Below are 14,743 nucleotides of genomic sequence, written 5' to 3'. Positions count from 1 at the left end.
GCGGGAAAACAAATAGACTTTGAACTTTAATGTCAGCATTGTTATGTTTTCAGTTACTACGTATGTAGCACCAAATACATTTATTAAGAAGAACTTCATAAAATTAACATTCCTATAATATTCTATTAATTATAATGCATGCATTTTAGTATAAACATATATTCAAAGGGCCTTTATAAATAAGATGTTGTGAATCATATGTTGAAACAAAATGAGCAGGATCACAAACACATCTGAACTACTATAGAATCTAGAATGTAACTTCAACAGACATTTGAACACATTTCTGAAGTACAGCTATGAAGATGAGATTAATAATGAAGTTACATTTTTCCAAAGCTGAATGAAAATGGAAATGAATCTGCAGAGCCTGCTGTGTCCTGTGTTGAAGAGTTCTGCCGAGGGCTCACCATCCCAAACGAGAAGGAAAACTCCTCTTGACGACTCTCGGCTTCATCGAACAGGAAACCTTGCAGAGAACCAAACCATATTAATGGATGTAAATGCGTAATCTTGTTTAGCCAAAATATATTTTATTATTTGTTTGGTGTCCAATGTGTTCTCAGAAAAAAAGGTACAAAAGCTGTCACTGGTGCTACCTTTTCAAAATATACACTTTTGTACCTTCTAGATACTTATAGGTACACTTTAGGTACAGATATGTAACTTTAAGGTTTCAATATGGACCCTTTAAGTAGAAAGGTGTACCATTTGAAAAGGTACCGCCCTTTTGTGAGAGTGTGGCTGTGTTCTTAACAGGTTTGGATGTTAGATATTACTCCTGTTCATTCTTCACCTGAGAACTTGGGTGCCAATCCTGGTGACTTCTGTTACCAGAAACACAAAATCAGCTTTCAGACATTCAAAATTAATTACAAACAGTGTTCCTCCAGAAATACCTTGTCGCTGAAATAGGAGCTTGTGAAGGTAAATGGAGATGCCTACAACACAAACACACAGATGAAATGCCGAAACTCTTTTTGATGAAATAATGCATGTGCCAGTCTTCCAGCTTCTGAAGTTCACCTCTTCTGCAGCGAAATCACAGCCCAGCTTAGAGAACGCAGGTGTGCTTGGACCAGAATTCATGGAGAAGACAAAAGCGGACGACTTGGTGTCTGAGATCTCCTGCCTTCCAGGTGAGGAACTGGGACTGCTGCTGTTAACAGATCGAATGTTTATCAGTCTCAAACTAGTACTAGATTCATCAACGAATGTTACATGTATTGATAGAATCAAGATACAAGTTTGCTCCATCTCTAAATGCTATTTGGTTGACCTTCACTCAACCACTTCACTCAAAGACTAGTTGTGCAGGTTTTTAGTGTGCAAAAAAAAAAAAGAATTGCAATTAATAAAAAATGTAGCAGTTTTTGAAACTTTATATTGCTATAATTTTTCAAGTTATCACCTACTTAAGATGAATCGCTTGTGTTCCTCATTTGTAAGTAGCTTTGGGTAAAAGCATCTGCTAAATGAATACAAGTAAACGTCGGTGCATCGCTGAGAAATGCATAAAGTAAAATGGGCTGAAAAAGTTGACTTTAGACTAATGTAAGTGACAGTTTGCATCATATGGAGGTACAGGATGCTTCATCATAAACACAGATGAATGGGTCGTACTTTAGAGAGAAGGTGGGGGTGGTCAGCGTGGCTTTTATTCTAGCCGGGGATGGAGGAGGACAGATGCCACCCTCATTCACAGTGTCCTCCTGAGCATCTCCTGTGGTCACCTCCAAACGATCTTCCTCCTCCTCTGACATTTCCACCATGAGCTCAGAAGCACATGAAATATTCATATTCCCGTCCTGCATTCATTCAAATAGATAATATAAGAAAAAAATGTTTTTGGGGAAAAAAAGTAAACAAGGCTGCATTCATTTGATCAAAAATACAGTAGAAATTGTGAAATATTATTGCAATTTTAAATAACTGTTTTCTATGTGAATATATTGTAATATGAAATTTATTCCTGTGATGCAAAGCTGAATTTTCAGCATCATTACTCCAGTCTTCGGTGTCGCATGATCCTTCAGAAATCATTCTAATATGCTGATTTGCTGCTCAAGAAACATTTCTGATTTTCAGTGTTGAAACCCGTTGTGCTGCTTCATATTTTTTGTGGAAACCATGATACAAAACCATTCAAAAGTTTAGCGTAAGTGAGATTTTAAATAAAGAAAATACTTTTATTCAGCAAGGATGCATTAAATTGATCAAAGGTGGCAGTAAAGACATTTATAATGTTCCAAAAATATACATTTCCAATAAATGCTGTTCTTTTGAACTTTTTTATTCATCAAAGCATCCTGAAAAAATGTATCAAGGATCCCACAACAATATTAAGCAGCAAAAACATTGATAAGCATTTCAATATCTTTTTTGACCAGTAGTATATATTTGAATAATTTAAAATCAATTGTGTGGGTGATTGTTGTGTTTCAACTGTACCAGTTCAGTCACCTCCTCTGACTGCTTCTGATCACCTTCTTGCATTTGATCTAAAATGAAAGGAATACTTGATTGTTACTGGTCAATCTTGTGTGCTCATTGGGGTTTACTCTCAATATTTGCTGGTGTTTACCTTCTCCAGTTTCAGTCTTTGTCCATAAGCCGTGGCAAAATGTGTCAGTTTGAGATTCACTTTCTGCTGTTTTATCCTTATTCTCCTCAGAAGGATCTTCAGCAACCATGTGCTCATCTGCATTTTCTTTAGGCCTCTAGAAGTTACAGAATTCACAATGCATTGTCTCAACATATTCTTTTTTCAATAGAAGTCAGTCAGTTTGAATATTTTATTCAAGTAGATTTAGCTGCAGTGAACAGCAGAAGTACAGTACCTGCATTATGAGGTCTTGATGAGGGTCCATTTCATCAAATGACTCCCTGTTTTCAGTTTGCTGGGCATCATTGTCTTCACACTTACTATTTTCATAGCAGAAAGAATATTAGCCATTAACCTGACAAAAACAGATGTGCTGTGAAGATAAAATACCTGTCAGCAGCATCAGCGACTGGCTCATCTTCACCTATCAAGACACAAGATCTGTATTAAAAGACATATTTTTAATACATACAATTTTAATTTTTTGGATATCCTTTAGGAGGAAACAGGTGAATTACCCAGTGCTGCCATCAGTTCTCTCTCTTTCTCCAATATTTGTTCTTCCGTTGCTCTGATTCTCCTCTCGATTTCCTCATTCTCGGCTTGAATCTTCAGCAGTTTTTGAGCCAGTGGGTTCTGACAGTATCGATCCTTATACTGCTGAAACACGTTCCTGTAGCTCTCCATTCTCTCCTGGAAGATTTTCCTTCAAAGACCAAGCATCTTTAACCCTCTAACGCCTACTGTATCATATTTGATATGTGATTTTACAAGGCCTATAAATTATACACGATTGCTGAAAAACCTGTTGCACACAATCTACATGCTTGCACGTACTGTGAATATCATCTAAAATATATTAGTTGGAAATATAGTGAGATAACTGGTATTATCTAAGTATCTGTTATATGTGGCCCTGGACCACAAAACCAGTCATAAGGGTCAATTTTATGAAATTGAGATTTCGACATCATCTGAAAGCTGAATAAATAAGCTTTCAATTGATGTTTTCCATTGTTAGGATAGGACACTATTTGGCTGAGATACAACTATTTGAAAATCTAGAATCTAAGGGTGCAAAAATATCTAAATATTGAGAAAATCGCCTTTAGAGTTGTCTAAATTACTAATCATAAATTAAGTTTTTATATATTTACAGTAGGAAATTTACAAAATATCTTCATGGAACATGATCTTTAATTAATATCCTAATGATTTTTGGCATAAAAGAAAAATCATTTTGACCCATACAGTGTATTTTTTGCTTTTTCTAAAAATATACCCCAGCAATTTAAGACCAGGTGCTCCAGGGTCACATATTGTTATAAAGACCTCATTGATTTTACATTACAAGCATCAGAATTTCCTCCTAATTATTAGCCATATCAATATTAGCATCTGCACCAGATGTGTCTTTCTCCATATTCTCACTATATTTACATTTAGTCATTTAGCAGACGTTTTTATCCAAAGCGACTTACAAATGAGGACAATAGAAGCACTATATTAGACTACATGAGCAATAAAAGCTTCATGTAACAAATATGAAAACACATATGCAGATTTTTCCTATTTTGGTCAATAAATATGTTTATGAGTATTATTTCATATGTCAAGCTTGACCTACATGTCTTGGTTATATCTGTCCTGTCTCTTCTCCAGCTCAGCTTCCAGTGTCTTTTCATACTGAAGCAGCAGATGTCCAGTTCTCTGGAGACTGATATCAGAACATTTATATTCATATTATACTCAGTTTGAGACTTGAAAATTAAAATATTGTCAGCCTACTTCTTAGTGTTTTCTTTGATGAACTTCAGAGTGTTTTGTTTCTGCTGGATCTCCTCACTGAGTTTGCCCAGGCTCTTGTGAGTTGTGCTAATATAACCCTTCTTCTCTTGAATGCTGGACTCACAAACTAAAAACACAACAGACAAATTATCACATGTTTAGTTCTTTAAAAGTGAGAGATTCTTCAATTGGGAGATGTTTTTATATTTCCAGTGTTTTAAAAACGTACTTTGTATTTGTTGTTTGAGGTCATCCTTCTTCTGAGCAAGTTCTCGTGTTTCTATACCTGTTGATATATCACAGTATACAGTACATATCGAGTTAAACGAGTCAGAATATGTAAACAAACGAGGAAATGAAGCGTTTTCAATCACCTAACTGAAGCAGCAGGTTGTCCAGTTGATTAACCGTCTGCTCCTCCATTCAAAACCTGATACAACACTCACAAATACCACACTGATCACTAAATAGAGCTATTTTCGATGTTATATAACTCAAATATGCATTTGAAAGGCGAACACTGTGCGTTTCGACGCGTTTTAAACAGAGCTCGTGCGCGTCAGTTACGTTACGGCGTCCGTTACTTCGTTACTAACTGACGATGTAACGTAACGTTATCAGAATTTGAAAAAAATAATAATTTTCAAATAAATTAAATAAAAAATATGGTATTTGTTAAATAAAATACGCAAAGCTATTTAAAAACAAATATTTAAAATAAATACAGCGGCTTTAGCTAGAGGAGGGGCTTCTATTTATCGTCGTCTGATTGGACGGGAGAGACGTTCCAGGTTGAGTGGGCGGGTCTTGCGTTCATTGTGGCCCAGGCGCATCTGCATGGCGGACAGCAAACCCAGCTAAGCATTTCATCGCAAGAGTTTTCACAGCTGTTCTTTCATGCATTTGCATCTGATAGGTAAGAATGCAGTTCTTATTAATTAAGCAGGATCTTCTGTTGGTTGGGAGTAAGACGTTTGTTACAGTAGATCCTGGTTTGGGTGTGATTATTAAAGGCAGAGCGGATCATCGCCTGGTTCTCAGGCATCACTGATTCAAAATAAACACTCATCTGAAGGGGTTTTAGTTTCATATGTTGTTTTATTAAAACACAGTCTTCTGATTTGCTGTACTGCTACTCACGTGTCTCCGGTATGTCTTTGTTTCTCTGATCTGGATGAACGGAAGGGTGTTGTTGACTACACAAAAGCTTTTGTACATGCCAGTGTTATTTTAATATTTTTTATGTACTTTTTAGCATTTATTAATATTTTAAATTAGCTTTTATTTTTATATTTTTCAGTTTTGATTTATATTTCAGTTTAAGTTTAGTCATTTTTATGTCTATGTGCTCATTTTGATTAGTGTATTAGCAATTTTGTGATGTTATTGTCATTTTATTAGTTTTTTTAATAATCTATTTAGCTTTAAATTATATTTATTTCAGTTTTAGTCATTTTAGTACTTCAATCTAAATGTATTTTATTCCAGTTAGCTGCCAGGGCAACATTTCTAATTAGTACTTCTGTCGTTTTCAGTAGTTTATTTTTCCTTTTAGCTTTAATTTATCTTTATTTCAGTTTTAATGATTTTAGAATTTACCTAAACTTACTTTAATTTCAGTTAGTTGCCACATCTCTAATTTTATCTGCTTTTGAATTTTTATTTGTTTTTGTTTGAAATATTTCTATTTAACTTATAGTTTTAGTAATTGCAGTGCTTCAACCTAAACTTGTCTATGTAATTATTAATTTCCTAATTAATTCTAATCTAGTTCCTAAACATTTAGTTTTTTTATGTGCTTTTATCTAAGCTTTAAGCTTTAATTTCTTTTTATCAGTTTTAGTAATTTTAGCACTTCAACCATAACTTTTCTGATGAATTCTTAATTTTCAAATGAATTCTAATTAATTCCAACTAATATTTATATTTCTAAGTTTACTTTAGCTTTATTTCAATGAACAATTTTTAATTAACAGTAACAACACTGAGACATGTCTGCTCTTATTGCTCAGTAAAAGCAATAAAACTTGATTTATTGCACTTTGACCCCTATAGTGGGGCATGTTGTCACAATGTGAACCTGCTATTGCACAGTGAATATATGTATGATTTAGAAACAATGTGATATCTTGCCTCATAATTATTATACTCTTATATACTCTCTTGGATACATTTATATACTTTACCTTTTAGTTCAAGTCAGGCAAAATAATGTCATGTTTTCCTGTTTGAGTGAATGCACGCCAAATGTCAATTGTGCATCATGTTTCTCTCTCATTCCCACAGGCTTATCATGTTTGGATGGAGTAAATAGCCTTCTCCAGTCTCTCTGAAGTTGTAGCTCCTCCCAAAGCTTGTGAGACACTAACATGGAGCAGGTGGAGCAGCTCAGGTCGGAGAGCCCTCAGCTGGAGTATATAAGGTCAGAGGTCTCTGAAGGGCAGGATGAAGGAAGCAGCGGCACTAGCACTCGAAGGAAGAGGAGAAAGAGAGAACACCGGCCGGAGTCCATCATCGTCTACCGATCTGATCCAGACAGAGCCGCTGGTGAAGACCACGGAGGAGATAGTGAGGGTGGAGAGAGGAACTCAGAAGAGGGAGCTACATTTCTGAACAACCCCAGCAGTGAAGGTGAAGCATGCAATCTAGTAAGAAAAGTATTTGGACACATAAGCCACTTAGCAAAGTCTTTCCATTACAAAACAAAATCTCATCAGTTACACTCACAAAAAATTACACTGCCTGGCCAAAAAGTCACCATTTGGATTTCAATAAGCAAATACTGAAGAGTCTAGGATTGAATCATTATTGCAGTGATTAATATGTTTCTGGCATGTTATATGTTTAGCAACAATTAATTTAACCTTAACTGATGCAATGCATAGCTTTTCATTTCATTTCTCGTGTCAGAAGTCATACCCATGTGCATATTCCAGGATGACAATGTCAAGGTTCATCAGCCTCAATTTGTGAAACAGTGGTTCAGTGAGCATGAGGAATCATTTTCATATGAATTTGCCACCACAGAGACCTGAGCTTAACCCTACTGACAGTCTTTACAGAGAGGTTTGACTCTCTCATTATCTATACAAGATCTCAGCCAAAAATGAATGTAATTCTTGATGTAAATAAATGTTCAGAATCAGAATGCCTTTATTGTCATTACAATGAAGTGCAGTGCAACTCAAGCAGAATACAAGTAACTTGACATAGCGGCAAAAATAGATAGATAAATAAGCAGTAGAAAGTATATCGCACAATCCCATGTGTAATATGTATTGCCCAGGACAAATGTTATGATGTTGCGTAACATTGTCAAAACAGTGGCACAATGAAAGGACAATATTATCAATGCTAAAGGTGGCCTAAAGTTAAATATTAGAGTGTGCAACCTTTTCTGGACGGGACCATCACAAAGACTTTTAATAGGGTTAAGGCCAGGACTCTGTGACGGCCAATCTTATACAAATTGAGACTGATGAACCTTGACATTGTCATCCTAGAATAAGTACATGGGTATGTCTTCTGACATGGTTGTTTGAGAAATGAAAAGCTACACATTGCATCAGTTAGGGTTAAAAGAGCTGTTACCAAACATACAGCATGCCAGAAACATATTAATCACTGTATCACTGCAAGTATTTGCCCATTTAAATTCAAACAGCATCTTTTATTTTGGCCAGGTAGTATATTAATACTTAAGAATAATGAAGTATTTAATACTTTTACTCTGCAAGGATGCATTAAATTGATCAGAAGTAACTTTAAAGAAATTTACTGTATAATGTTAAAATAAACAATTTCAGTTACAAATAAATGCCGTTCTTTGGAATTTTTTATTCGTCAAAGAATCCCGAAAAATATAAGCGTGTCAGTTTTTCACAAAAACTATTCAGCAACACAACTGTTTTCAACATTGCTGCTAATCAGAAATGTTTCTTGAGCAGCAAATCAGAATGATTTTCTCATGTGACACTGAAGAAAAATTCAGCTTTGCATCACAGAATTAAATTTTACAATATATATGAATAGAAAACAGTTATTTTGAATTGTAATAATATATGACAATGTTACTGTTTTTACTGCATTTTTGATCAAATAAATGCAACCTCTGAGCAGAGGAGACTTTTTTTTAAAAGCATTTAAAAAATCTTGTTTTGAACCGTAAAGTGAAAAGTTAGTAAAGTTTCTTTTGCACCAAAATCAGACCTATTTTAGTTTTCACCACCATTTCCACCTTCTTTCTGACCCTTAATGATAATGTTAAATGATTATTCAAATAATACAATTTTTGTTATCCAATGAAAAATGTCTCGACAAAAACAACAACTTTATCTCATAAACAGTCTTATAAAATGAACTGAAAATAATATAATTAGTCACTTTCAGTACCATAAATAGACTCCTGTTTCACATCTGTTAGTGAACGATTCTATGGTCAAAACTGCCAAAAAGGTGTCAAAAGTGGAGGTTACGTTTTTTTTTGACGGTGACAAAATGCTATTTCTTCATAGGTTTGGAAGAAGTTTTGAATTGTGAAACTTACGTAAAAGTTATTCTTTCAAACACTGTAAACACTCTTTTATCTTAAAATATTAAGGAAAATGTGATTCCTCGTGATATGAGCCTTTGTCACATTTATTTCTACAGCGCTTTATGCAATACAGATGATTTCAAACCAACATTAATAAACAAATTCAATTTCAGCTGTAAAGCAGCTCTACAAAAGATAGTACTGTCATTATTTAGCTGAACCAGTAATATTACTAAATATTAGGGGTGTCGAAATGAATCGTTTCTACGATGCAGCCGAGGATGATTCGGTATCGGTTCAGTAATAGACCATAACCGATTATAACCGATCATTTGTCGCGTACGTGCTTTGTTGTGGTAGCATACAATGGCGGAGGGAAGTGAGATGCGAGTGCGAGTTATTAAAAATGCTCCAACTACTTTAAAAGCCGACATCTGGGCACATTTCGGCTTTTACTTTACTTTTAGTCATTTAGCAGACGCTTTTATCCAAAGCGACTTACGGCATTTAATACACAGAGCCTTAGTTCGCTTACAAGCTACGCAATATCGCATTCAAAATCGAATGCGATTCATCTGCGATTTTTAATGCAATATTGCGTAGCTTGTCAGCGAACTACGGTTGTGTGTATTAAATGCCGCTCCATCTGAAAGCAGGTTAAGGAGATTAACTACTAATCACAGAACCTGCATTGCTGAGTAGATGCGCATGATCATCACATTCGATTATTTGCACAGCCCTAATCTGACTGCTTGTATTTATTGACAAAATTGTATACATGTGAAGTAAAGTTGAAAATTGAGGATGCAGTGCATCGTGATACTGAATTGAAACGAATCGATGATATGATAATCGTAATCAAACCGTGAGACCAGTTAGGTTCACACTCCTACTAAATATTAATTGTCTTTGTCCTAATATGAGGAATGCATTTAAAATAGTGCAGCACTCCAGATTCTGTCTCATCCTAAATGAAATGTCTTGGCTTCATCAGGTTGGGCCGTGCCTCCAGACAGCCGCTATGTGACACTCACCGGAACCATCACGCGCGGAAAGAAGAAAGGTCAGATGGTGGACATTCACGTCACGCTCACAGAGAGAGAGCTGCAAGAGATGACCAGGTCAAAGGAGCGTCTGGATGCCGAATGCGACGCTCGCGAGGGATCGAGTCGCTCGTGCGGTTTCGGCCTTTCTCAGGGTCCCCACGTCGTCCTGTGGAGCCTCTCCTGCGCTCCCGTCATCTTCGTCCTGTCCTTCATCACCTCGTTTTACTACGGTACTCTCACTTGGTACAGTATATTCCTGGTGTACAACGAGGAGCGGAAGTTCTGCCATAAAATCACGGTCTGCCCGTTCCTCATCATCTTTTACCCCGTGCTCATCGTGGCGCTGTCGCTGTCGCTGGGCTTGTATTCGGCCGTGGTGCAGGTGTCCTGGGCCTTCAGCGAATGGTGGCTGTCGGTCAGGGATCTGGAGAAGGGTTTCTGCGGATGGGCTTGTGGGAAGCTCGGATTGGAGGACTGTTCTCCGTACAGCGTAGTCGAGCTGCTGGACTCGGACACCATTTCTGGGAGTCTGCAGGGAAAGTCGCTGCAAACATCCTTGGTGTGAATGGAAATAATCCAAGATTTTCTCTGATGGTTACATAGCCCTGCATCTTTTGCTGAGTTGCAAAAAATGTCTAGAATTGGCTAATTTGATGATGCTGAGTTCAAAATGATCAACAAAAACATTCCACCACAGTTTTTTTTCCCATAAAATAGGGATGATTTTTCAGATGTTTCCGTTTTAAAGTAATAGTTCTCCCAGAAATGAAAATTTTCTGAAAATGTACTCACCATCAGGTCATTCAAGATGTAGATGAGTTTGTTTCTTCATCAGATTTGAAGAAATGTAGCATTGCATTACTTGCCGTCCTCTGCAGTGAATGGGTGCCGTCAGAATGAGAGTCCAAACAGCTGATAAATACATCACAATAATCCACACCACTCCAGTCCATCAATTAACATCTAGTAAACCCAAAAGGATGTTTTTGCTTTACACAAGTGGTCTCAAACTCAATTCCTGGAGGGCCACAGCTCTGCAGAGTTTAGCTGGATCAGGTGTGTTTGATTAGGGTTGGAGCTAAACTGTGCAGAGCTGTGGCCCTCCAGGAATTGAGTTTGAGACCAATGCTTTAAACCATCGCTTTTGGCTAAAATACGAGTTCATAATCCATAATACTGCTGCTTCCAGTTAAAATGTGATGTCTCTCACATCAAAATCCAGCTACATATTAGTTTAGAGCTGTTTTGTCTTGTAAACGGTGCTTGATCTGTGCAGACTTCTCTCCTGATTCAGACCAGACCACTTTTTCACAGAAGGAAGTGTTATTATGGACAAAAGCAACAGTTTGAAGTTAAAAACATCTTAATTGATTGATTTTATTTTTGATAAACGCGCAGCTTTTGTTTTAAGACATTAACTGATGGACTGGATTGGTGTGGATTATTGTGATGTTTTATCAGCTGTTTGGACTCATTCTGACGGCACCCATTCACTGCAGAGCATCCACTGGTGAGCAAGTGATGGAATGCTACATTTCTCCAAATCTGATGAAGAAACAAACTCATCTACATCTTGGATGACCTGAGGGTGAGTACATTATCAGCAAATTTTCATTTTTCATCGACTCCTTCGATGTCAAAAAGAATGATTCAGGATGTATTGTTTAATTTACAATCTGTAAAGGATTGTAAAAATGTTGAAATAGTCAATTTAATATCAAAGAACTTTTACAAAATAAGCAAAATCTGTAATTTTCTGTCTGTTGGGGTGTAGTTAAACACTTATCTGGATGCAGCAGAAAACATCTGGGTCATGTTTGCATTTCTCTGGCTATAATTCTATGAATTCTATCTGAAATCAGGATTAGGCAGGAAATAATGTCATTCATCTGCAGATGAATCATGTTTTTGTTATGAAATGCATCATATTTTGAGAAAGTGTGATGGTCTCAAGCATAACAGGTGCTGTTTTTGGAACCGGCACAGTAAAATGAACAAGTATTGGATTTCATTCAGCAAATATAATGCAGGGCGGTGTTATTGGTCCTGGGCCAAACTTTTATTTTGTTCTACTTATTTAGTCTCTTGCTTACAAAGAAGGTTGTTTTTTTTCTTTTCAGTTTTCATATCTAAAGGCATTCATTCTTTCATAAGCAGTATATTTAAAATATGTATTCTTTGCTATTGTTTATTGGCACTTGGCAGGTATTAATTTTGGATCCTGGGCCAAACTCTAATTTGTTTTACTTATTTAATCTCTTGCTCACAAAGTTGTTGTTTTTAACAGCATTTCTTCATGTTGTATGTCAGACATTCTACTTTCACAAGATGTGTATTTAAACTATTTATTCTTTGCTATTTTATTGTATTTATTTTAGCAGTTTGCATGTTTTATTTTTATTAGAAATGTTGTTTTTTCTTCAGTAAAGCAGATGGGTTAAGGAAAGAGGCTTTTCATAACCCCCTGTAAAATGAAGCCATATATAATTATATGCAAATGAACTGAGATTCTTTGTGAGAAGCCCTGTGTATTCTGGGAGTAGTTTTATTTATGACGAGCCCAAACACAAAAGGGGCAAATGATGTGCAGAATGTTGTGTGTGTTTGTGTGTATATGGGGGCTGACAATTATCCCAAATATTATATTCATATCAGGGCAAAGACTGTGTCTTGGTCATCAGAAGAACATTTTAAATCACTGCATATCAAATGCATTATGAGAAAATAGTTTCTTCTAACATTTGGTTGGTCCTGTTTCTCTTTGATTTAATTATTTGAACTAACAGTTTGCATTTATCTTGTGCGGTGATGCTCAAAAGAGATAATAAAATTCATTTTCACGCCTGGTTTGTGTGTCTGTTCAAAACAAAACCCGTTTGCAGTATTGTATTGTAGGAAAGCCGTAATAAAAATGTTTTTCCTTTCGCTTGCTCACCAGGTTTATTAACCCTCTCATGCAAGAAAATCTATGTTTGATGTTTCTTTTTACTTCACAACAAGGACATCATCTTTACTAACCTTTTAGTTTTTCAAAATAAGTGACATTAACCTATATAGGCAGTTTATGAGCCTAAAATAACATGCTTTGATGAATCATGATCTCTCCTAGAGCAGATATATTCATTTATAAAGTCATGCACAACAATCACATCTCATTTGAACACATGCATGTCCATCCATCCATGTGATTTGTCATAATTATCATAAATGATCTGACAGATTATGCTATGACTGGATTTCTATAAACACTTTTCATCCTGAGTAAGAAAACTCCTTCTTCAGACAGCGTCTTTATGTCTTTTTATAGATGAATGCAGTGTTAATTGATAAGTACCAGTGAATATCACAATGTTTACTATTCACTAGTAATTTTGCATAATCTCTGAGAGCTTCAATCAACATTTTCAATCATTATCAAGTGTCCTGGCATAAGGGAACACAAATTGAGGCGGAACCTTGTATCCTCCGCTCATTTACTCACCCGAACAATAACAGACGGACACCAGAGAGATGGCGCGAGCAGCGAAGGTTAATATTCATCGTTCATATAATCATAAGCTTGTGTTATTATTCATAATAAATAATGCGTATTTACTTCTATGCTACTTAAATCTCATCGGATATAATTACCTTTTTGATTGGTATTTATGCACATATTTACACAGTGTAGAAAGTTTCACTCGCTCTTGTTAGAAAACAGTGTTAAAGTGAGTTATTAAATAAGTATATTCAGCTTTATCGCAAATGTTTAATAAAAAATAAACAGGTTTTATACATTTGAATAATACAAATGCTGTCATACAGAAAGAGAATAGAGATATAACCCTGCTAAAAAAAACAAAAATAGAAACCATCATTAAAATATCATTATAAACATTAACTTTTTCCAGTAAAACTATTAGAAAATTCCTTTTTGTCGTGTGTTTTGGGCATTTTTACAATCAGATTTAACATCCCACCAATAGAATCCATCACATACCATTATAGTTTCCATTAAAACCATTACATTTTCTATTGTGTGTTTGTTTTTCAGCAGGAAATAAATGTGAATGGCTCAGTTTTGTTGCTCCCTGGAAAATGTAATGAGTTAATACTAAGAGAAAAATGTCTCAAATGCAATTGTTTTTTAATTGCAACACATCTGAGCACATTTTGAGACTTTTTCTACTTTCTTTCTACTTCTAGAGTTAACCATATGTCTCCTTTTCATCTCATTGCTGTCTAATAAGATCTCATTTGTTGTTTTGATAAATAAAGTTAATCATGTTCACGTTCATTAGCATTCAGAATCTAGCATTTAAAGAAATAGTTCTTCCAAAAATGAGAGGTCTGTCATTATTTACTCACTTTATGTTGTTGCGAACCCCCATGATGTTATTTTTTGTAACGCAGAAATGTGAGACTGTTCTCTAAAGAGTTATTTCCTTCATGTGTTTTCATCTTTGTTCTATTTCTGCAGTCAGCGTTGGTGCTTTGCATGGATGTGGGTTTCTCCATGAGCAACTCTGAGCCTGGCCGGGAGCCGTCCTTTGAACTGGCCAAAAAAGTCATCCAGAAGTTTATCCAGCGGCAGGTTTGTACTTTTTCTTCATTAAAGGGATAGTCACCCAAAAATGAAAATTCTGTCATTAATTAGTCGCCCTCATGTCGTTCCAAACCCGTAAGACCACAAATTAAGATATTTCTGATGAAATCCGAGAGCTCTCTGACGCTCCATAGACAGCAATGCATCTGCAATATTCCCAGGTCCAGAAACATAGCAAGGAAGGA

At 35.8% G+C, this 14,743-nt stretch overlaps 3 protein-coding genes across 17 annotated transcripts in view; 2 read left to right on the top strand and 1 right to left on the bottom strand.

Moving 5' to 3' along the window:
• Positions 1–18: 18 nt before the first annotated feature.
• Positions 19–5,127, bottom strand: LOC306876493 (uncharacterized protein). 10 transcript variants are annotated; one of them, XR_013784827.1, is made up of 14 exons: positions 4,768–4,987; positions 4,623–4,679; positions 4,394–4,520; positions 4,233–4,322; positions 3,124–3,311; positions 2,996–3,029; positions 2,841–2,925; positions 2,585–2,720; positions 2,452–2,501; positions 1,624–1,808; positions 1,027–1,159; positions 900–941; positions 709–827; positions 19–469 (listed from the first exon to the last, which is right to left on the bottom strand). XR_013784827.1 is itself a non-coding variant. In XM_079427709.1 (14 exons), exons 1-14 carry the CDS (start codon positions 4,814–4,816, stop codon positions 324–326), a joined length of 1,353 nt encoding a protein of 450 aa, XP_079283835.1. In that variant the 5' UTR covers positions 4,817–4,987; the 3' UTR covers positions 19–323. The 10 variants fall into 10 exon arrangements, 8 of the variants coding, with proteins under 8 accessions (XP_079283835.1, XP_079283838.1, XP_079283836.1 ...); XR_013784828.1 differs by having other exon boundaries at positions 709–817; XM_079427709.1 differs by having other exon boundaries at positions 797–827.
• A 1,552-nt stretch (positions 5,128–6,679) lies between these two features.
• LOC306876496 (transmembrane protein 169-like) lies at positions 6,680–10,783 on the top strand. The gene is made up of 2 exons (XM_079427719.1): positions 6,680–7,024; positions 9,922–10,783. Exons 1-2 carry the CDS (start codon positions 6,763–6,765, stop codon positions 10,536–10,538), a joined length of 879 nt encoding a protein of 292 aa, XP_079283845.1. The 5' UTR covers positions 6,680–6,762; the 3' UTR covers positions 10,539–10,783.
• Positions 10,784–13,444: 2,661 nt separating this feature from the next.
• Positions 13,445–14,743, top strand: part of LOC306876491 (X-ray repair cross-complementing protein 5-like) — a 31,097-nt gene continuing 29,798 nt past the window's right edge. For 5 of the 6 annotated variants that reach the window (XM_079427702.1, XM_079427703.1, XM_079427704.1 and 2 more), the window contains exons 1-2: positions 13,445–13,501; positions 14,433–14,546. In XM_079427702.1, the coding sequence (XP_079283828.1) occupies positions 13,484–13,501; positions 14,433–14,546 (132 nt within the window). In that variant the 5' untranslated portion in view covers positions 13,445–13,483. Of the gene's footprint in view, positions 13,502–14,006; positions 14,053–14,432; positions 14,547–14,743 lie in introns of all 6 variants that reach the window. The other variant, XM_079427705.1, reaches the window with a different exon arrangement.

This window comes from Barbus barbus (assembly GCF_936440315.1).
Source record: "Barbus barbus genome assembly, chromosome: 10".
Taxonomy (NCBI): domain Eukaryota; kingdom Metazoa; phylum Chordata; class Actinopteri; order Cypriniformes; family Cyprinidae; genus Barbus; species Barbus barbus.
The sequence above is the reverse complement of the archived record's forward strand: the minus strand, read 5'-3'. Positions and strand labels throughout refer to the sequence as shown.

Excerpts from the sequence above, each read along its gene's own strand:
- LOC306876493 (XM_079427709.1), bottom strand. The coding sequence starts at position 4,816 with ATGGAGGAGCAGACGGTTAATCAACTGGACAACCTGCTGCTTCAGTTA. Across the intron at positions 4,323-4,393 it reads ATCAAAGAAAACACTAAGAA|TCTCCAGAGAACTGGACATC; the intron begins GTAGGCTGACAA and ends TTCTGATATCAG. Across the intron at positions 1,809-2,451 it reads CAGAGGAGGTGACTGAACTG|GACGGGAATATGAATATTTC; the intron begins GTACAGTTGAAA and ends GAATGAATGCAG.
- LOC306876496 (XM_079427719.1), top strand. The coding sequence starts at position 6,763 with ATGGAGCAGGTGGAGCAGCTCAGGTCGGAGAGCCCTCAGCTGGAGTAT. Across the intron at positions 7,025-9,921 it reads GAACAACCCCAGCAGTGAAG|GTTGGGCCGTGCCTCCAGAC; the intron begins GTGAAGCATGCA and ends TGGCTTCATCAG.